The sequence below is a fragment of the Colias croceus genome, chromosome 11, assembly GCF_905220415.1.
Source record: "Colias croceus chromosome 11, ilColCroc2.1".
In the NCBI taxonomy this organism is placed as follows: Eukaryota; Metazoa; Arthropoda; class Insecta; order Lepidoptera; family Pieridae; genus Colias; species Colias croceus.
The window spans coordinates 504,153-526,906 of record NC_059547.1 but is presented as its reverse complement, the minus strand read 5'-3'; the positions used below and the strand labels follow the sequence as shown (position 1 = coordinate 526,906).

Sequence of the window (22,754 nt, the reverse complement as noted above, 5' to 3'; positions counted from 1 at the left end):
ACCTTTTCCTGTATGTGACTAAGCCAGTCGTCGGTGTTGGGCTGGATCCTACTAACCTATATCTCTCCACGAACGCCTGGAACGGGATCCTAACGGGATATCCCATTTGCCGCATCTTGATAGTATCCAGCATCCCGGTATATTTTAATTGTGTGAGCACACACGGCATGTCAAAGCGCATAGATTTGTCAGTGTTGGGTTTGATGCAGCGGACGAACCAGGGGTTGCAACGTGACATCGATTCTACCAGCTGTTGTAGACTGTCTGAGAACCTGGGGAGCGATAATATATGTATAACAATCGATATAAATATAAATAGTTGGACAAAAATATACCAATGGACTTTAGTTTAGACCAGATTGTTTTTTGGGAAATAACTAAAAGAAACTGTAACACATTTTTGTTTTGGCATTGTGTATTGCAGTAAATAAAAGCTTTATTTGTTATATAAAAAATTAAAAACTCTATAATTATGAAACTGGTCGTTAAGATTTTTTTATAAGGCATTTATTTCTAAAACAATATTTTATATTGGTTTTGGATACAATATTACTTCCATAGTTTTGTAAAACAGGATAAAACTTTTAATATCGCTTGTCTTAGGAAATAGCATCCTGAAAAACATTTTCTTTTAACTGATACCATGGACGAATATAATCTAGTGGACTGGTAATGGTCATACTAGAGATCGTACCCCGTAATTTCAGACTATTACTAGATGGCGCTCTGATTTGAGCTTATTATTTAATTTGCAGCTTTAAAAGCACCACTAGTGACCAATTTTAGAACTATGGAAACAGCAAACTATCGATTTTCAATTATTACATCTAGAGGGCGTTGTTTTAAAAACTCCGGTGTTTTTGAATTATTTTAGTTTTTAGTTAAGAGCGTTCATGCTCCTCACAGGGCTTAGTGCAGAATTACGAATTAGAATTATTATTAATTTTTTCAAGCGTTGAAATAGTTTTGCTGAAATCATCATATCTGCTGTTTATAAATGTGATACTGTCTTTTAAACTAATAATTTCTTGCTTTATACAATTTAAATCTGACGAAATCCTATTCATAATTGATGATTCCAGTGAGCGCCGCAGCTTTTCCATCTCTTCGGATATAATCTCTCGAATAGAGTCAGCTGATAATGCATTATTATTCACAGCGATAGGGGATTTAAAAGATGTGCCACCTCTACGTGTTGTAATGTTATCAGGACTTCGTTGTAACAATTGAGCGCATGAGCGTACTGGGGTATTTTCAGTATTCAGAGATCTTGACTGATGAGTGGAACATTCAGGGCAAAACCATTTTTTTTTAAATTCGCTTGTCAATTGTTTCTTTTTGTCAGTTGGGAACAAACATGCAATATGATAATTTCGTTTACAATGAGGGCAAGATAAAATCCCAGCGCTGCCTTCTGTTGTAGCTTTGCAACAGGCAAACTTCATAATGATTGGAAAATTTAAGTAATTAAGAAAAAAAAAATATAGTAATAAATATCTGATAATATGACCCCTGTCAGGATCGATCTTCCTACTAACTGTTTTAAGTCCAGTTCACTTTGTACAGAGCTACGAGTGTCTTGTAATATTCAACGAAATTATGTTTCTTATTGTATCTGGTAAATCGTCACGATAGATGACAATGTTAATTTGTAACTTTTGTTTTTAATATACCGTCAACCACTTTTATCACTTTTACGCATAAAGTTTCCAATGTTAATTTCAATAATAAATCATGATGTATAACGCGTATTCGTCCACAAATCAGATTGTTTTTGATAACTTAAGCACCACTAATAAAAACTTCCAACAAGATATACTATTTCAATTAGATTTGAATTTAATTTGTAACCCGCTTGATCAAACACGTACGCTTCACACTGACGTAAGCGACTGACTGTGTTGGTGTTATCAAGTTTGGGTCGCTGGCTAAGACATGCTGGACATTTCCAAGAAGACTTCTTTTCAGGTAACATGGCATAAAATCTCTTATCGTTGGTTCCAGCGCACTGCAAGTCATACGCTAAAGAACATAGGGAGCATCTAAGGAAGTGAGTACCTTTAATAAGGTTTCGACACCCACTACAAACATTCGACATAGTGATCAGAGTAGTGTATATATATTCTTTATTTTTTGTTAAAAAAAAATGTCTATATCTTTTTTCTTCTTAATTATTCCCTTGTAAACAGTATTACATATTTATATGAGCAAAAAATACGGGAAAAGAAAAAAAATCTAGATGTACGGCGATGATTTGAACCAGCGTCCATCAGTTTATAAGTACGAGACTGAGTCAATACAGCTACAGACACTTATACGTCTTACGTTGAAATTTATGCTCTAATTGTTCGAGTAATTCTTAGATAAAAACAGTTCATAGCAGCGTGGTCCATGATGGTGGTCACGAAGTCACTCTCGAACAGCGATGATCGAAGTGAAAACTGAAAAAATAGGCGGTTCATCCTAAGGAGCGCTAGGGCAGTGAACTCTCATAAATAATTATTATAATAAACTTGTGCTCATTCATTTAACAATTAATATATCTTTAATTTAAAATTAAATTTATCGTATACCTAAACTCCAATCGAATATCAAATGCCTAAATACGGAATCCAATAAGAGTGAAAGAGAAATTTTGCGACAGTCCTGCGGAGGTCCTGCGCGAAACCGCGATGTTGCCGCATCGCATGACAGCAGCAATTGCGCGCGACAAGCGCGCGACGTTGCCAGTTGCCACTCCTATATTATAAACAAACAATAAAAATACGCTCGCGAAAGCAAATTCGGGGATTTTCTAATTATTAATTGATGATCATTGAATTCGTTTTGAAATGGCCTGTACTTTATAATTTTTAGTGTTTAAATGGACATTTATAATGTGGTGCTCATTTTTTTTGTTATGAATTTACTACGCTACTGTATTTTCTTTGTTTTAGTTCAATAATTGAACACCCGTACAATTTTGTCACGAGCCGCCTCTTGCCTTTATAATATTTTACGTTTTATATTTAACGTTATAGTTTACGTTTTTTGCGTATTATATTTTACGTCAAGATACTATTTGGCACATTGATTTTTTTTAGAAGCGACATCTAGTTGAGACAAGAACCATTCAATTATAAAAAAATGCCAAATGATACTGCGAGTGACATCTATCGACTAAATTGGGAACTGAGAAACGAATTACGCTGTTTTCTATGGCTATGATAAGTCCTCTAGATATTTATTGGGTCCATGCTGATACCTGCGGTTTTACCCGCATTACTCCGCTCCTGTTGGTCTTAGCGTGATGATATATTATATCTTATAGCCTTCCTCAATAAATGGGCTATCTAATACCGAAAGAATTTTTCAAATCGGACACGTAGTTTCTGATTATTAGCGCGTTCAAACAAACAAACAAACAAACTCTTCATCTTCATAATATTAGTGTACATTATAAATAACAAATAATATCTTACCTAGCAGCAACAGTAGGCGTCCTCGGCTTCATAGTAACAAAGCGACCATTGGCACCCCTGGGCAGAGTTTTATTGGCATCATGATGAGCTCTCAACTGCGCAGACATTTCAGCAACTAACGGTACTTCGCTACTACACAGCAGTTCCAGGACATCACCTCGGAGCGCGTCCCTGTTCTTGTCCAGGAAACCTTCTACGTTGTACCATACTTGGCCGGCGTAGTGTTTCACCTGGAGGGTATTAAAGTTAAGATGGTTAGTGCTATGATTAATATCTAATCATAATTTTGTATATTTAAACTATAGTCTTCAGAAAAACGTTTCTGTGTTAATGAAAATGTAACAACTGTATTGATAAGGCATTTTTTAGAGTTTTTTGTATACTAAATACAGAAATAATATGTACACAAATTTAAAAATATATTCGTTATTACCTATCACTTCTTGATAGAACTTCATTTAAAATGCGCGCACTTCACTTGCACATGGAACTAGTGAAATTAAAATTTTATATTTACAATCTAACGAGCCTTCGGCGCTCATTTCCGCTTTGTACAAAATTAAAAAAAAAAATATTTACTAGACCCTTCTTCAAGATCTAACTATTAAAGAACATCATCAAAATATGTTGCGTAATTTTAAAGATCTAATCAGACACACATGCCGCGGAAAGCGACTTTGTTTTATAGTATGTAGTGACAGTTAAATTAAACAATGTTCTAAATGTAAGTAGAACCTTACCCCAAACTCATTAGCACCCAACCGAGGTCTGGAGTACAATTCATTTAGCGCATGGTTATAGTGGCACTTCTCCAAGAAAGACGCGTCTGACGCTCGGGGGAAGTTGCTCTCGTCGTCCAGTAGGTGTAGAATGCCTACCGGCTTCTTGCTTAACAGTTGGATTACTGGAATTTATATTTACTTGTTAATTTAAGGTTAGTTTTTATTATTTATAGCGAAATATCATTTTAAATTATGTGATTGCTTAACTATGCTGCTAAAAGTCATTTGGATTGGAGAAGAGATATTTGTTTACAAATTATATTTTTTACTGAGATATAAAAACTTACCCGGTGAATTATCATTCCAAGTGAGCTGTGACCATTCCAGTCTCTCCTTCTGATACTCCTGTTGCTCCAACTTAAATATATGCTTATTGAAATAATGCTGCAGCGTTTCGTTCGCGTAGTTTATACACAGCTGCTCGAACGAATTCTCTTCCAAGTCTTCGAACCCGAAGATGTCCAGGAGAGATATTCTGTGCGCGTCGTGCAAGCCACCGCGATGGACTATCGAGTTTATTCGCAGTACTAGCCAGTTAAATAGCGATGAGTACAACGCTTTAGCAAACGCGTCTCTTGCGTCTAGCGCCTGGTCTATCGGTAGCGGAGATCGCATTCTTTCAGCTCTTGCAGCCGTTACTCTTGTAGTTAAAGCTCTAGCCAATTCCTCAGCAGGTAGTTTCAACAAATGCGCTGCCCAACGTACTTCTGCGCCACCACCTAGCTGAACTCCCTCTTGTCCGTGACGGAGCTGTCTTCGATGGAAGTAAACATTCCCTAAATGTAGCACGGCTGCCAGTACTTTTATTATGTCTTCGCGTTCCGCGTCGCCGATACCCAGCACTTGCATAGCACCGCATAGTGCTGACCAATCAGCGCCCGCTCCGGCCCCGTTAGAATCTCCTCCTTGATTCAAGTAGAAGTAATGCTCAGCTGTTAACAGACCTCTCGCTTTTCTCTGTTCCTCGTCCAAACCAGCTAGCAATTCATAAAATACGTGATAATTTCTTTCTCCAGGCGATTGGGTGACTATACGAGATTTCTCTAATAAATAATGAGCAACTCTGGCGCCAGCTAAGGCGCCTTCCTTAAAGTATAATTCAAGCAATTTTCCGAAGCGACTAGAGTTGTGATTTTTTGGTGTCCGAGCGTTGCCGAACGCTTCTAACAATGGCGCGGCTTCTAATATCTGTTCAGAGACGGGAGCCCTTCCTAGGGGCGCCGGAGCGACCGCGGCTAGAAATTGTACAGCTAATTTCGTTGATTCTGTTTTGCCTGCGCCAGATTCCCCAGATATTAATATGGCTTGTGGTTGGGGTAATGCAGCGCGGGCCGCGGCAGCTATGGCAAAAAGATGGGGCGGTAAATCTCCCAGTGCTTCTGCTGCGTGGTACCTGAAAACCGTAGTAAAATTGCATAAATCTTCACATAATTTTCAAAGTAATGCACCAGTTACACATTGAAATTTGACATTGCAATTATAACTAATTGGAAAACGTTACCTCATCGCATAATTACTGTTATGAGTGTTACGTATAGTCACGCAATGGTTACGAAGACTCAATTATTTAGACTTTTTGTTCGACTACAACTTAAAATTAATGATTCTATGGAATCAACACTAATTAGTGTAGAGACGGGTTCGTCTGTCTTACCGTCTGGCCGTTTGTAGTCCGTATAGCGCGTCAACTGGTCGGTATGGGTTCACAGCCACCAGGATGGATCCGGCATATGTGTATATCAGGCCTTGTTCGTATCTGAGTTTCAAGTTCCAAAGGAGTGCAGCTTCATGGAGGTCGTGTAGCCTGGTCATGTCGTCCACTCCTGTCGGACCGAGCTCTTCTCTGGGCCATACTGGATCACCTTCTTCTTCACCGTTACCCATTTGTAAAGCGAATGTTTGTGGCTGAAATGATTAGAGAAACAAAATTATAAATACGCTTTTAGCGCTTTCTAATCTAAATGGTGATAGTTTGAGACAAATTATCATTCTAACAGCCACTAAGTGAAATGCTTATCGTGAAATTTTAATAAATGGACGCTTTTCTGTTACTGTGTTGTTTATGTTAGAATTCCAATAACTCTGATCATTTAAACTCACATTAATTCAGTTTAGTGAATATTAATGTAATATATGTAAATTTTATTATTTAGTGTTATTTTTTTTTCGTTCGCAAATCTTGGATTCCAAATCTTTTAGTATTTGATAAAACAATTTTTAATATAGATAAGGTTACTAAACAATACAAGGAAGAAAAAGACTAGCGTGTGCGAACTATTCAATGGGATGAGGAAGTAAGGAAAACCGCCAACCACATTTTATACTGATAAAAATAATAACGTAAAAAAACCTGATTTACTTAACCACCATCATAAATGTTAAATCATAACATATTACGTATTAAAAGCTCATACCGCTAAAACCAAAGATCGATGTTATTATAAAATTAACACTTTCATTATCCAAAAGTTCTACTTAAGCAGCCAAGTGAGAAATGAGGACATTAATGACATAACTCATCACAATGATATCTCACCAAGTATCTCACCATCTTAGCATTTCGCTGTCGGGTTCATGTGTGTGGTTTTAGTAAATATTAATGTCTTGTGTCATGCGGTTAGCTACAGATTGAGAAGGGACAGTTTTTAACCCGGATGGGAATAAAAAGTAATCAATAACTGTAATGAATGGACAGAGATTGCATTATTGCAAATATACCTATGGATTTTGAATTTGAGAAGATTAGGTACTTTCTGTGTATGAGAATTATTACGAATTCTGGTCAGGAGTGTGTCTGGATTTAACATTTAAACTTCACTAAGCTAGGAAATGCTGACGACGAAATATACACAACCATTATATTTATATTGGTCCTTGATAATTATGTGAAATGCGTCTGATATAGATACAGAAATGAAAACCATTATTTAAAAAAAAAGTGTCTGTACAATAATAATAATAAATTTGACTGCATAGAATTTGATGAAGATTTTCCGGATTTTGATTGACGATAAACTTTAAAGGTTCCGTTTGTCACGATACTATTATCTACTACGCGACCAAATAGCTAACAAAAACTCCTTTACAACAGTCGTTAACATAACGTTGCAAGTCACCAGAGCATCGAGCCATACCAAAACAGCAGATACCACACACCCGCTCAACCAGATAATTTGCAAACCAGACTCGACCGGCGATTACGTCGATACTGTTAAGTGACCCTCATTTTAATACATACAGACACATACATACATTATAGCATACGTATAGATATATGCTGTTTGTGACAGCTTGGAAGTATAGGCGTTTTGGGCTTGTTTGTTACGTTTGCGTGAAGGAATTTCGGTGCCTAGATAGCGATGGTGTTTATTTCGGAATTTAATGTTAATAGATAGGCAATTTTGTTTTATACGATCAAGCTTATTATTTAACACATAGAGAAACTTGGCGCGATGGTTTATTAATGTAAAATAAGCGAAAATTTTCATTTCCCTGTTATGCGTGAAGATAAAACATGGTTAAATAATTTTCTGTAAGATATATTTATGTTTCGATTGTATAGATTAGTTAATATTCGATTTATAATTAGTAATTAATCTTTAATAGAAATCCAATCGTATCGATGTTAAATCGTTATCCAAATGGACTATTAATGACCTGTTACCTAATTAACATCATGTGTCGTAGATCAGTAACATAATGACTATTTATAAGCATTGGTAAATCTTTTCGTATTAAAAATAATTCTGATTAAACATGATGAAACATATAACTAAATAAATTTTAATGAATATTGATTTTTATTAATTTATGACGATAAATGTCCGAATCTTATTTTCTACGCCCTGAAATCTAGACACGATTCCATTCATTCCATACTAACAATGGCAGTTAAATTGGGGTAATATCGAATATTTAAAATATCCCGAAGGTAAAGATTAAATATTGTTGACCATAATGTAATTTAAGACTTAAAAGAGTCAGCATGTACTTCATCTAATATTTTGAATCAGCAAAACACCCTAAAAACAAAATTAAATGGTATTTACATTATCCATCAAAACCTTCAAGCAAAGATCCTTCAACATCTTCATTTGCCGCCTTTTCCTGAACGTTCTAGAAGGTGTCTTCAATATCGATACCATTTCCGTCACCTGCCTCCGCCTGTACCTCTGTACGTCATGTATGGAATCCAAGGAACTTGGCGGAGTTGGCGCGAATCGCACGCGCATGTGGTGGAGAGGAATGCTAATCGATGCTGGCGGGAATTCTTGGATACTTAGCTGATATTAAGTGCGTGAATATGAGCACGTAGTCGTGAGGAATTTTGTCCCAGTGTTATTGTAGACGAAATATAGGTGAGCTAGTTTGTTAAAGTAATGTTTAGTAAATTACAATAGTTGTTCAGTCGATTGCATTGTAGGTAGTTATCGTCTGAATACAACAGTACACTAAATCATATAAATGGACATTATTATTCCTTGGAATGTAATCTAACATTTCCATAATATGCATTCCCACTTTTCAATTAATTTTGTCTTATAATATTCCTTTTCTTATTCACTTAAAAGTAATATGACAGTCGAATCACTTGCACCACTTGCACACAGAATCACGTAACGTAAAACATCGTTCGTCTCTTCGTTTTCTCTTACTATCACTGACACTTATGTAATTACTTCAATTGTTAGAAATCTGCACTAATTTGCACATACGTTTTTCACTTGTTAGTCACAAATGCACTACACATACCTGATTAAAGACATAGACTGAAATGCTAGAACTGTTAGGATTAACGGACTTAGATACTGGGATGTTGTTTAGTGGCCATTTGCAAAGTGGGGCAATAAAAACAACAGTTTATATAGCAGTGACAAGCGTAAAAACAAACACTGTATGATAGACTTGAGGTTTTAGTTACGAATAACATATTCGACCATTTTCCACATCTAGAAAACGTATTTTCTTAAATGGGAAAAATGTGATCAAAATGTGTCTTAGTTTAGAAGTAAACGGCGTTGTAATGTATCCAGGAATTCATGCCATGAATCAAAAACCTGTTATGATAATCATCTTTGCAGATTTTCGAACACGAGCTAAATTAGAATCTATCACCAAATATGCCATTAAGATTCCAAATACCAAATGACTAGATTTTATTCGTGATCAAACCTGTTTTATGTCAAATAGATTAAGGGTCAAGATGGCTCGTAAACTCACGTCTGAATAAATAAATATAAAACAGCTAATCAACACCATACGGCGTGCAGCATGCAAGTACCAGGGGAACATAAACTAGGTACTGACGACTCTCTATCGACATTCCGACGGTGACCTTGCGTCCACGCCCTTTCTTCGCTAACGACCTACCTCTATGTATTTATGGCTGCCTGGTACTTGACAATTGTGAGACTTCTTTAACTTTCTTAAAATCGCCTTAATTAATTTTACCAATTGTTAAAAATAAATCTGAACTAACATAAATAAAAATAATTATGGCACATAATTTATTTGAACAGTGTATTTTTTTCTTCCGATTTTCACATTTGAATTAATTACTCAAAATCTTAGATCATAAACAAAATGCGAGAGATATACTTAATATAATTTTATTTGCACAATAATATTGCATGAAGCATGATGAAATGTGATAAAAAACAGCCAAGTTGCTATTTATAATTATGTAATTTTTCAAATGCATTTTATTTTAACTAGGTCTATGCAGACCTATACAATATAATATTAAAATGTATGGGAGTATTGGGAGTAATTTGATATTTCAGAAAACAATAATAAAATAAAACGTCCAATGAATTTTTATCAAATGCGACTTACATCTAAATTATTACATTTTACGTATTCATAATCTTGTTACCTTTTTTAATATAACCTTTTTAATTTTTATTGATAATAATCGAGCCGCAGTCGTGGACATTATAAAAAATATAACACGAGTTCTCGCTTTCAAATGAGCAACTGGGCATAACGGTAGAAACAAATTAAAGTAATTTATGATATACTTGTAACCTAGTGTTTCTTCGAACACGCATATAATATGACACATTGCATAAGATCTACTTTAGTATGTACCGTTATAGTTTTTACGTGGAAGCGAGGAATGGATGGAATTTTGAGCCGTGGTCAAAAAACTTTTTGCAGATTTAAAACGTACCTACCTACGTAAGTAAGCTTTTTCAATATAAATTGTGTCATCGTAATTCGTACGTATTTGATAGATCACACATACGCATAATTATGCCATAGTGGCGTTTGTGTAAACTTCTGTTACCTTTTCTTTAAGTGATTGGCTATCAGATGTGGTTAATAAGGAGTCTAGATCTGAATATTGGATGTTGACTTTTAGCAGTCTCCTATAGCAACATTCCATTTAATCGACATTTCCGAAACATTAGTATTAGAGGTATTTCTTTTTTCTAGCTATGCCACATTTTTTTTAATTCCACGCAATGCTAGCTAAATATTGAAGTGTGCACCTCTCCCTAACCTCTGAACATGATACGAGCCTCTTTTACGCTTAGGTACTAGTCACGCACTTAATTAAAAGAGCAACTATAGAGTTTCTTGCCGGTTCTTCTCCATAGATACTGCTTTTCCAATCGGTGGCAAATGTAAATAAATATGTAATGACGATTCTAAAGTGCTTCTAGAAGAAGTCCAATTGAATAAATAAAAGTTTGAATTAAATACCAACCTGTCCGTTAACAGAAGCGCTGACCAACAGGACCCTCGCGGCGCGGTGCACCTCAACCAGCTCGCCGGGCAGCGGGGCGGAGGCGCCGGCCGGCTGGAACCACACCGCCGCGCCTTCGCTCCACTCCGTGCCTCCTGACCCCGCCATGCTGCGAACAAGAAGGTAAAGTTTTATAAAAGGAGTATAGACGATAGAGTGTACTTATGGTTTAACCCAAGGTTTCACCAATTACTAGTAATCATAGACATCTAAATAAAACTCAAAGGTGACTGACTGAATGACATAGTGATCTATCAACGCGCAACCCAAACCACTGAAAGGATCGTGCTGAAATTTGTCATGCAGGTAGATGTTAGGACATAGGCATCTGCTAAGAAAAGATTTTGATCAATTCTACCCCAAAGGGTTTAAAATAGGGGATGAAAATTTGTACCATGAAAATTTATCGTTTCCACGCAGGCGAAGGTGGGGTCAATAGCTTGTAAAATATTGTAAATGCGTTTGTAAGAATGTATCGATGTTTGTTATTCTTTCGCAAAATAAGCTGATAAGATCTGTTTAAAATTTACTAATGCTAATACGATGTTATGTTTGATTATTTACTAGTTACTAAACTTATTTACTTCAACGGTACCTACATAACAGCAATTCTGCACCATTATCGAATTATATATGTGCATAAAATTAATTGATATGAATTGTTGTAAGTATGTACATATTTGTCTACTCTGCAATATATGGTAAAAAAAATTCTCACTATATTGAAGGTTTATTTCTGTTTCACTTGCTTTTTGCCATAGAAATAGACCTAGGTTCTGTGTGTATTTTTAAGTTTATAACACATTTACACACACTGAATTCATTTTTCACTTTAATAATTATACAACTACACTGAACTTTTATTTGTTATTAATTACTAGTAGGAAACACTTTTTAACTCTTACGCAATTTATAAGATTTCCACGAGTTGTTTATATTGATGTACTGTTCCAAATGCTGTATCTTCAATATTAAAATGTCGCTAACAACTAAATATCAATTACCAAATTATGTATGGACTAATTATTGATTAATCATTTAATATTCATGGAAGTTTGTAAATTATATAGAGTGCATTTACTAATGAATAACGATTTTCTACTAAACTCATTCGAGTGGGTGTATTGTTTTACAAAAGAAGTGAAATAAAACCATAACATAGTTTCGAATAAGTACTTTTATTTCTATTTCATAAATAACATTTATTTTATAAAGTTAAATATCATAGATAGATCGGCGTTGGTTGCGCCGACGACGGCATCCCACAAGGGCATGAGGATTGGAAGCAGATAGGCGCCGGGGGAGGAGGCTGCAGGCAGAAGGGTTCGAGAGGTGGTGGTTGGATGCACATTGGGGGTGGCTGCGGGGGCTGCACGCGGATCGGCGGCAATGCTGGCGGCTGCACGTTAATCGGACACGGTGGCGGCGGCTGCACGTACATTGGCTCCGGACACGGCGGCTGCACTGTGATCGGACTTGGTGGAGGCGGCTGAATGCACAGCGGTGGTGGTAGAGGAGGATTGATCATCATAGGAGGCGGAGGCGGCGGCTGCACGGGCATCGGCGGCAGCGGCGGCGGCTGTACCATCACAGGCGGCAGAGGCGGAGGTTGCACAACGATCGGAGGCGGCGCTGGCAGCTCTATCACAATCGGTGGCGGCAAAGGAAGTTCTAGAAAGATCGGTGGCGGGATTGGCGGGCTAACGAACATAGGTGGTTGCTGCGGGGGTGTGACACACATGGGAGGAAGCGGGGGCGGGTTGACCGTGATTGGCGGGGACGCGGGCGGCGTGATCGTGATCGGTGGAGGAGCTGGTGGCGTTATACACATGGGCGGAGACGCTGGAGGGGTCACAGTTAGTGGTGGAGGGAGGGGTAACTCGATGATCATAGGTGGTAAGGGCGGGGGGGTGACGGTTAAAGGCGGGGGCGCGGGGAGGGTGACGTAGATGGGAGCTGGTGCAGGCGCCTGCAGCGGGATTGGTGGTGAACAGCATCCGCAGTACGAAGCTGGTGGCGCAGGGTACGGCGAGGCGTAGTACTGCCCATTTGCTTGTGCCTGAAATAGGTAATTTATAATGAGTATAAAACGAGTATATAAGCAAGTTACGTTGACTTGCAGAAATCAAACTTGTTGTTTAAGATATTGTCTATTTTCTTTTCCATATTTGCACGACACATAATGCGAATTTAATAAATGTTTCTGTTAATTACGTCAAAAGTATAACAAAAAAGGAAAAACATATTTCTGTAACGATAAAACCTTATCTAGAGCTTTTACTATAACTGTACATTAAAACTCATGAACCATACTTACATATAATAAACAGGCTATAAACAGAAGGATCATGGTAGCAGTCACCTTGCCAGTGACCGCGGAGACACTTGCCCTCCCATCACCTCACCTGTATTATATATCGAGAAACGATTGACAAACATTATCGGAATATCGTTATTGCAATTATGGAAGATAAAGCACGTATGTGACATAATTGCATGCAATCAATAAGATTTAGAAATATGATTTGTTTAGTTATTGTTTTATCGGTCTATAGTGCGACGATAAGCGTAGGCCTGGTAGGTATTACAGACTGTTCGCGTTGAAACACATAAAGCGAGTATGTTTATTATAAATCTAATATCTACTTTAAAAAAATAAGTCGGGTTTTCCTTCCTGACGCTATAACTCCAGAATGCATCAACCGATTTCCACGGTTTTGCATTCGTTGGAAAGGTCTCGGGCTCCGTGAGGTTTATAGGAAAGATAAGGTGTCGCTGGTGGCGAAACGGAGTTCACCCGGTTTGCTAGTTATGTACAAAAGGCAGCAAACTAAAGTGCACAAACACCTAATCTTCGCATAGACGATATTATAATATGAAAAGTAAGTACTCATTTCCACTTACCTATAAGCCTTTTACGAGTAACCAAAATGATATCCTAAAGATAATTCCTTGTATAATGTATTGAAAGCAATTCTTATAATTCAAATGATTGCATTGTTAACTGTTCGCTTTTATAACTCGAAACAAGTTAATCAAGTGTTATAAACGAGTATTAAATAATGAAATGAACATAAATATCTAAGCTTTGTATTCATAAATTTAAAGAAAGGTGAACAAGACATTGCTTGGTCAGTACGCATGTAATAAATTAAATTATTTATTTTAAAAATATTATAAGTATACCACGTGTTGGTGTTGCCGAAAACTGCGTAACTAAATGAAAAAAATAAACATAAATAAACTTCCGTTGTGAACTTTTTAAAGCAATCTTTGTAAAATTCAGAATTGTCATGATAATTACATACATACACACACATATCTACCTACTGTCCTGATCAAAATAATAAGATAAATAATTATTTCGAAGTTTCATACATAGAACGAAGGTATCTGGTAAGTGGTATACCTATTTCAGCTTTGTTATAAAATATCATATCAATATCAGGGAGTTTGCCTTCCTGTAGTTCACATGCATATAAAACTCTTATGCCCTCACCAAGCCTAGTGCCATTTAGAAAGCTGTTAAGGTCGTGCATACGAATACCTTGACAACCCGGCCAAAGTCAATCGCTACTCCACAGCATTAAGCGACACTGGAGAGAGGTACTTTCCAATTATCAAGGTTATCATTTCGTATTCACTGTGTGTTCGGCATCTTTAGCGGAAGCTTACCGGATTCTAGTCAAATTACAATATTATTTAATAGGCCAGCTTGTTCTCGTGTGAATGGTTAAGAATTAAAAATTGCGATACGTGTAATTAGAGGCTTTTTATTTGTGTCTTGTAAATATAATTTTGCACCACCACGGAATAATGTAGTTGTGAAAGTAACAAACATAATGATAATATATAGGTAGGCTTCCTCGATAAATGGGCTATCTAACACCGAAAGAATTTTTCAAATCGGACCAGTAGTTCCTGAGATAAGCGCGTTTAAACAAACAAACTGTTCAGCTTTATAATATTAAAGATTAGACATACCTAGATAACTTCAAATAAATAAGGCTCCATAGGCTTTAATGGTAGGTACCTACGTGATCGCCGTTACAAATCAGTCTCTGTGAATATTTTTAATTGTTGACTATTAATAAAATGTCAGCAGTAACTAATAGCGTATCCGCAAATGTCACATCGCAACTGTAGTTATAAATAATAAATATAAATTAACGATAATTTATTACTATTTACTTCCCATCTCGATCGTTTTCGTATGTTTTATTATGTAAGTCAAAATAGGAACATCTCTCACTACGATGATTAATCTATACTTATTACTTATAATATTATAAAGAGGTTTGTAATTATGTATGTATGTATGGTTTTCATGCATAAACTACTGGACCAATTTCAAAAATTCTTTCACCATTAGAAAGCTGCATCTTCGCTGAGCAACATAGGCTAGGTTTTATCCCGGAAATACTACGGGAACGGGAACTATGCGGGTTTTTCTTTGAAAACGCGGGCGAGGCCGCAGGCGGAAAGCTAGTTATCTATAAAATATTTATTATAATATAACAGCACGTAAAATAAGTAATTCTGTGACATTTATAATGACCTAGTTACAGTCAGAAAGCATTTTCTACGCAAAATACCAATCAAGTCGCATTTACGAGCAATTTTATCAAATTAACTAAAATACAGAACTATAGACGACAATTGAACATTAAAATAATTTGTTCTTCTACAATAAAACGTAATATTAAAATTCAAGCGTGACCCGGTATAGCTTTCCACCAAAGAAGGTGGTACTTAGTATGCGAGTGGTGTCCAGCCCCACACGTCAACTTCAACGGAAGTACCGGCCAATGCACTATGTAGGTAATCTATTTATTATATCGCTAAATATATAAAATAAACGATGGTTTTTGATTCGTGTATGAAATGAAAATTCATGTGTAATGCTCTTTGAATTAATCTAAAAACCAGTGAAAGTCTTATTAAAATCGGTTCAGGCTGTAGGTGCTGTGCTGACGCAGGATTTTCGGCCGCGTCGCACAGTCACATAGCGTCGCCCCGCAGTTGTCCCATAGCTCGCGCCACCGACCCACGTTTTGTAGTTAGTGAATATAAATAATATATTTTTGTGTAATTTAGAAGAAATATAAAATTTAATTGGCCGCTATCTTTAATTTCATCTCCCTACACACAGCTACACTAAATTGGTGACCCCGACGTGATCTCGACCGGCGTGATATATCGACGTGAGTGTGTAGTAGGGAGAATAAATATTCAAAATTAATATATAAATATATATATACGGACAACTCAAGAAGAAACTACAGGGCGGTGGCAGCGGTAAAATTTAAATAACTAAATAAAATTTAATAACACATAAAAGTACATATAAAAATTAAATATCACCATGGAACCGGTTAAAGAAGAATTTGCAAGTTTATCGTCAATCTCCATTACGTCCCGCATCCCAGATTTTTGGAAGAAATCGCCGAAAATATGGTTTATACAAACGGAAGCAGTTTTATCGCCACAGAAAATGTCAGATGAAGCGAAATACCAAATAGTAATTTCTAAATTAACGCCAGAAGTCATCGAGCAAGTCACGGACATTTTAATTAGCCCGCCGGAGACAGGAAAATATGAAAAATTAAAAAGAAGATTATTACAAATTTTTGAAGAATCGGAAGATCGACAAATAAAAAAATTAATTGGCGAAATGGAATTGGGTGATCAAAAACCGTCACAATTAATGAGGAAAATGCAAGATTTGGCGCGTGGACGAGTAACAACAGAAACACTTCTAGTTTTATGGCAAAATTTATTACCGCCGGCAATAAGAGCTGTGTTAGCCGTATCCGAGAGTAAAAGTGAAGATATTTTAGCATCAATAGCAGATAAAGTTATGGAGAGCATGACACCCTTAAACTCGGTATCAGCAGTTCAACAGTCCAGTTTAAGCAACAGTCCAGAAAATAATTTGATTGGTGAGATAGAAAAATTAAATAATCGACTGAGAAGATTGGAAACAAGAAATAATACATCAAATTTTAGAACGAGGTCACAATCCAGGTCAAGAGGTAGATTTCAACATAATCAAAGGCATAATCCCAATTGGCTTTGTAAATACCATTACAAATATAAAAACAAAGCGACGAAATGTGTGAAACCGTGCAACTGGAAACCTAGTCAGCGTGAGAAACCAGCGGAAAACTAGCATCGGTGCAGCCAGCGACGGGTGCCTGCGACCGAGTCTACAGAAATAACCGTCTCAGTGTTTTGGACAGAAATTCAGGACTAAACTTTTTAGTTGATAGTGGTGCAAATGTGTCCGTCATCCCGCGTAGTGTGGTGTATGGTAAGGTTTATGCAGAAGGTAATAAATATAAATTATTTGCTGCTAATGGAACGGAAATTAAAACATATGGTATTCATTTTTTGTCTCTAGATTTGGGTCTGAGACGACCGTTCCGTTGGATTTTTATATTAGCGGATGTAAAGCAATCAATTATTGGTGCGGATTTCTTAGCTAATCATAAATTATTAATTGATTTAAACGGACGTAGATTGATTGATCAAGTAACTAATTTGAGTACTAAGGGAAATATCTCAAATTCTACTGTGCCCACTTTAAAAACAATTATGGAATGTCCATATTCCGATTTATTGAATAAATTCCCTGATTTAACTAAACCTATTTCTTACAAAGAGACGCCAAAACACGATGTTTGTCACTATATCGAGACGACAGGACCGCCGGTGCATGCGAGAGCGAGGCAGCTTCCTCCTGACAGGTACGTAAAGGCTAAAAATGAATTTATTGTTATGCAAGAGTTAGGGATTTGTAGACCGAGTAGTAGTCCTTGGGCAAGTCCACTACATATAGTTCCCAAAAAAGATGGTAATATTAGGCCTTGCGGTGATTATAGACGTTTAAATGCAATTACGAAACCAGATCGTTATCCAGTACCACGTTTACATGATTTTACATATATTTTGGGTAATAAGAAAATTTTCTCTAAATTAGATATTAATAGAGCCTATAATTCTGTGCCTGTTGCAGAAAATGACATAAAAAAGACAGCAGTTATTACACCTTTTGGTTTATTTGAATTTATGCGTATGCCATTTGGTTTGCGAAATGCTGCGCAAACTTTCCGACGTTTCATGCAAGAAACAGTTTTAAAAGGTTTAGATTTCTTATTTATTTATATCGATGACGTCATTATCAGTTCAGAATCAGAAAGTCAGCATAGAGAACATTTAGAGCAAGTTTTTGATCGTTTTAATCAATTCGGTATAACTATCAATTTTTCAAAATGTAGTTTTGGTCAGCAAAAATTAGAGTTTTTAGGTTATGAAGTTTCTACCGAGGGCATTAAGCCGCTCGAAGACAAGGTTAAAGCAATTTTAGATTTTCCTAAGCCTAGTACTATAGAAGAACTTAGAAGATTTTTAGGCATGTTAAATTTTTATAGATCTCATATTCCTCACTCGGCTGAACATCAGTCAGAGTTAAATAAATATCTTGGTAGTGCGAAACGGAAAGACAAAAGTAAAATTAATTGGAATAAATTAGCAGAGCAAAATTTTGAACAATGTAAGATCGATTTGAAAAATGCAGTTTTGTTGACATATCCTTCCTTAGATTCTCCATTGTCTCTTATGACTGACGCTTCAGATACGTGTATAGGTGCAGTTTTACAACAAAAAATTAACAATATTTGGCAACCTTTAGGATATTTTTCACGTAAACTTACGGAAGCTCAGCGTAAATATAGTACCTATGATAGAGAATTGTTAGCGATATATTTATCAATTATTCATTTTCGCAACATGGTTGAAGGGCGCGAATTAATAGTTTATACAGATCATAAACCGCTTTGTTTTGCATTTAGTAAAATAGGTACAAATAGGGAAACTGCTCGAAGAACTAGGCAAATTATGTTTATTAGTGAGTTTTGTACAGATATTCGTCATGTAACAGGTAGGGAAAATATAGTCGCTGACACGTTATCGAGAATTGAAACAATAACATGTCCCACCGTGTTAGATTTCGCAGAACTCGCCCGAGCGCAGGAAACGGATGAACAACTTGCAGAAATGCGACACCGGTCAAACGTAAACAGTCAATTTACACTTAAGCGTGTTGCAATGTTCGATTGTAATAAACAAATTTATTGTGAAACATCCACAGATAGAATTCGACCATATTTACCTAAACAATTTCGACGTTTAGCTTTTGATGCTGTGCATAATTTAAGTCACCCGGGTATTAGAGCCACAAAAAAATTAGTAACAGATAGATATTTTTGGCCAGAAATGAATAAGGATATAGGAATTTGGTCTAAAACATGTATTAAGTGCCAAAGAGCTAAAGTCTCAAAACATACTGTATCCGATTTAGGAAGTTTTCAAGGCTCGAGCCGTTTTGAGCATATACATATTGATCTTGTAGGGCCATTGCCAATTTCATCAGAAGGGTTTAGATATTGTCTAACAATCATAGATAGGTACACCAAGTGGCCCGAGGCTTTTCCTTTAAAAGAAATTACTGCGGAGACTGTGGCAAAGGTGTTGTATGAGGGTTGGATTTGTAGGTTCGGTTGTCCCCTTAGGCTTACAAGTGACCAAGGTCGACAATTCGAAAGTAATTTATTTAAGCAGCTTATGTTATTAATGGGAATACAAAAGTTGCGGACCACCCCATATCATCCACAGAGCAACGGTGCAGTAGAGCGTTGGCATAGATCTTTAAAAGCAGCGCTTATGGCTCGTTTAAATTGTAATTCATGGGTTGATGAACTAGCAACAGTATTGTTAGGGTTACGCACAACTGTTAAATTAGACACAGGCGTAACTTCAGCTCAAATGATTTATGGCAGTAATATAAGGCTGCCTGGTGATTTTTATGACACAAGTAATATAAAACCGTGTGACGAACATAGTTATGTTGATAAATTGAGGTCGATTATACACAGTATGAAACCGGTACCTAGAATTAATAAATTACCGTGTAAAATGTTCATTCATAAAGATTTAATTGATTGCGAATATGTATTTTTAAGAAATGACACCGTACGGAAACCATTACAGCCGCCGTATGATGGGCCATATCGTGTCATTAGTAGAAAGGATAAAACTTTTAAAATTCAATTAATGGACAGACAACTTAACGTTTCAGTAGATAGGTTAAAACCTGCATACGTTTTACCTGATGATAATAATATTGTAACTAAGTTCACAGGTAAGTCTGTTAATATGAGTGATAGTAAAATTAATGATTCGCTACATACAAAAAAGGTAATTAAAAAGGTAACGTTTGAGACAGACAAATCCAGCTGTAAAAATTATGTTACACGATCAGGGCGAATACGAAAAACGCCAAGTAAATTTATGTTTTAATCATGTACATAGCCATTGTTATTGCAACCATGCAAAGTTGCAAATTGTATGTTGTTGTTTTAGGTCACGTAATTCTTTGAATTTAAAGAATGGTTATATTTAAATATTTTATTCAACATTTTTTATTTTCAAACTATATACAACTAAATATATACATTTTATACAATTATTTTTCTATATACAATATTTTACAATTTTACTATGGGATTAAATCAAACCAAGGAAAGTGTTGTCATTAACGAAAGTATTTCCAATGTTTCAAAGCTGGAAAATAAAATTAATATATTTGGAATCATATTAATTTTCATTGCAGTTATATTAACTATTTTTGTTTGTTGTGTTTTGAAACAACAGTGTATTAAAGTTGCTAGTAATTGGTTTAAAAAAGAAGTTATGAGTACTACTAGCTTATCTGTTCCTGAAATCAAGGTGGAAAGAACACGAGAATTAAATAAAGTTGTGTATTAACAAACGTGTAAGTTATATTTCTTTGTGTGTTATTAAAATTTTAATGTCATGACGTTTCATATATTGCATTGTTATTGTATCTATCGTCATAGTATAAGAGACGGGAACAATTTTAATTATATTTTCGTATTAATTGTGAATGATTTTATTTGCATGTTAATGTACAAGGTGCATGATACCTTAATATTATACATTGCGTATTTTTTTTTATTAATAATGTTACTTTACATTATAATGTTTGTGTGTATGTAATGTTATGTTGTTCGATCGTAGGACTTTATTAGATTGTATTGCTGGCAAATGGCCGCAATGATGCCAAGAGAGGACATCATAACGTTATATCAAACACCATGGCTGCAGACTAGTAATTTTTATATGTTAAGTATCTTTTTCAAAATAAATGTTCGTGTGTTTATAAAAATGTTTCACCGACTCCTGAACTAATCTTGTATTATGTTTCACATTGTTATTTTTTGTCTGTCAGCAGAATTGTTAGGGTTCGTTGTGCGAGTTAGTAATCTAAATAAAGATAATTTAATTTGATTTTGTTTAAAAATGTTCCACATTTTTTTTGAAAAGGGGGGAATATTGTAGGTGCTGTGCTGACGCAGGATTTTCGGCCGCGTCGCACAGTCACATAGCGTCGCCCCGCAGTTGTCCCATAGCTCGCGCCACCGACCCACGTTTTGTAGTTAGTGAATATAAATAATATATTTTTGTGTAATTTAGAAGAAATATAAAATTTAATTGGCCGCTATCTTTAATTTCATCTCCCTACACACAGCTACACTAAAAGGCGTTCCGACTATCTGAAATAAACAAGACAGAAACTGTTACAATATTAGAAGACTGCAAAAAAGTCATCTGTAGCACAGTTTCTGTGGACTATATGTTCCCATATAAATTAATTGTTATTAAAATCGATTCACATATATCGTTGTTTTTGTACTAAAATGCAAATTTCTCGAATGTATGTTTCATCGCGATACGTGCAGTGGAATGCGGGTGAGAGTCGTCAGATTGAGAAGGTCAAGTTTCCACCCACCGATCCATAGTACATATTTATATGGCATTGAAATTAAATAATTCCCTGGTATTTACTAATACTTTGACTTTAGCATTAAATGTATTGTACATAGATTACTGGTACCTACAGAAATTTAAAAAAGGTATCTAGTGTTCAAACCAGCGCGTTTATCTGTACTAAAATAATATATGTAAACGCGTTAATCTCGGAAACTACTTGTCCGATTTGAATAATTATTTCAGTATTAGATAGCCCATTTATCGAGGAAGACTATAAGTTATATATCATTACGCTAAGACCAACAAGAGCGGAGCTAGTAGGTAATTTATATACGTAACGACCCATAATTAAAAAAAATATTTAAAAAATATAATCGGCATACAATTAAAAAATTAAACGATACATTATAAAAACAGTCATAAATTAAAAGCAAGTGAAGCATTGGATCACTAGCTACGGTCACGCGTCGCTAGCGCAGTAATCACGTTGGTCACAATGTTTTTGTGTTAATAAGTGGAGTGGTTAATGCAGTTTTAGAAGTGTAAAGTGCATAGTTTGATTCTCGGTGGAGAAATAATGAAATTTACAGGGCATAGATATATTTAATAGGTCATAGAATACGAATCATCTTCATCTACCTATGCACAAAAAATCAAACTAGGTATACTACTTACTTAGGTATGTGTAGGTAAAGAAATCGATCTGTGAAACAGATCAAGTGATATTGAAAAAAAATAAGTAAAGTGTATGTAAACATTTGATATAGGTGAAATTCGGTTAAGAAAATTGAAAAAATAGGTAATTATGTGAAACGTTTCGTTTCGTTCAATATCATAGTGCATAAATAAATTTTTGATTAGCTTCATAATGATAAGGTTTCTAAATTATTATCTGCTTCGTATGTC

General features: G+C 35.7%; 2 protein-coding genes across 2 annotated transcripts in view; both read right to left on the bottom strand.

Annotated features, from left to right (window-relative positions):
- Positions 1 to 22,754, bottom strand: part of LOC123695519 (unconventional myosin-XV) — a 97,932-nt gene that overhangs the window by 56,135 nt on the left and 19,043 nt on the right. Inside the window, exons 2-7 of the mRNA XM_045641392.1 lie at positions 10,956 to 11,103; positions 5,898 to 6,148; positions 4,531 to 5,636; positions 4,202 to 4,365; positions 3,462 to 3,691; positions 57 to 272 (exon numbers count right to left, since the gene is read on the bottom strand). Of these exons, the coding sequence (XP_045497348.1) occupies positions 57 to 272; positions 3,462 to 3,691; positions 4,202 to 4,365; positions 4,531 to 5,636; positions 5,898 to 6,148; positions 10,956 to 11,102 (2,114 nt within the window). The 5' untranslated portion in view covers position 11,103. The remainder of the gene's footprint in view (positions 1 to 56; positions 273 to 3,461; positions 3,692 to 4,201; positions 4,366 to 4,530; positions 5,637 to 5,897; positions 6,149 to 10,955; positions 11,104 to 22,754) is intronic.
- On the bottom strand, positions 12,217 to 14,508 carry LOC123695637 (leucine-rich repeat extensin-like protein 3). The gene is made up of 2 exons (XM_045641543.1): positions 14,494 to 14,508; positions 12,217 to 13,053 (listed from the first exon to the last, which is right to left on the bottom strand). The coding sequence occupies exons 1-2, from the start codon at positions 14,506 to 14,508 to the stop codon at positions 12,217 to 12,219; spliced, it is 852 nt and encodes a 283-aa protein (XP_045497499.1).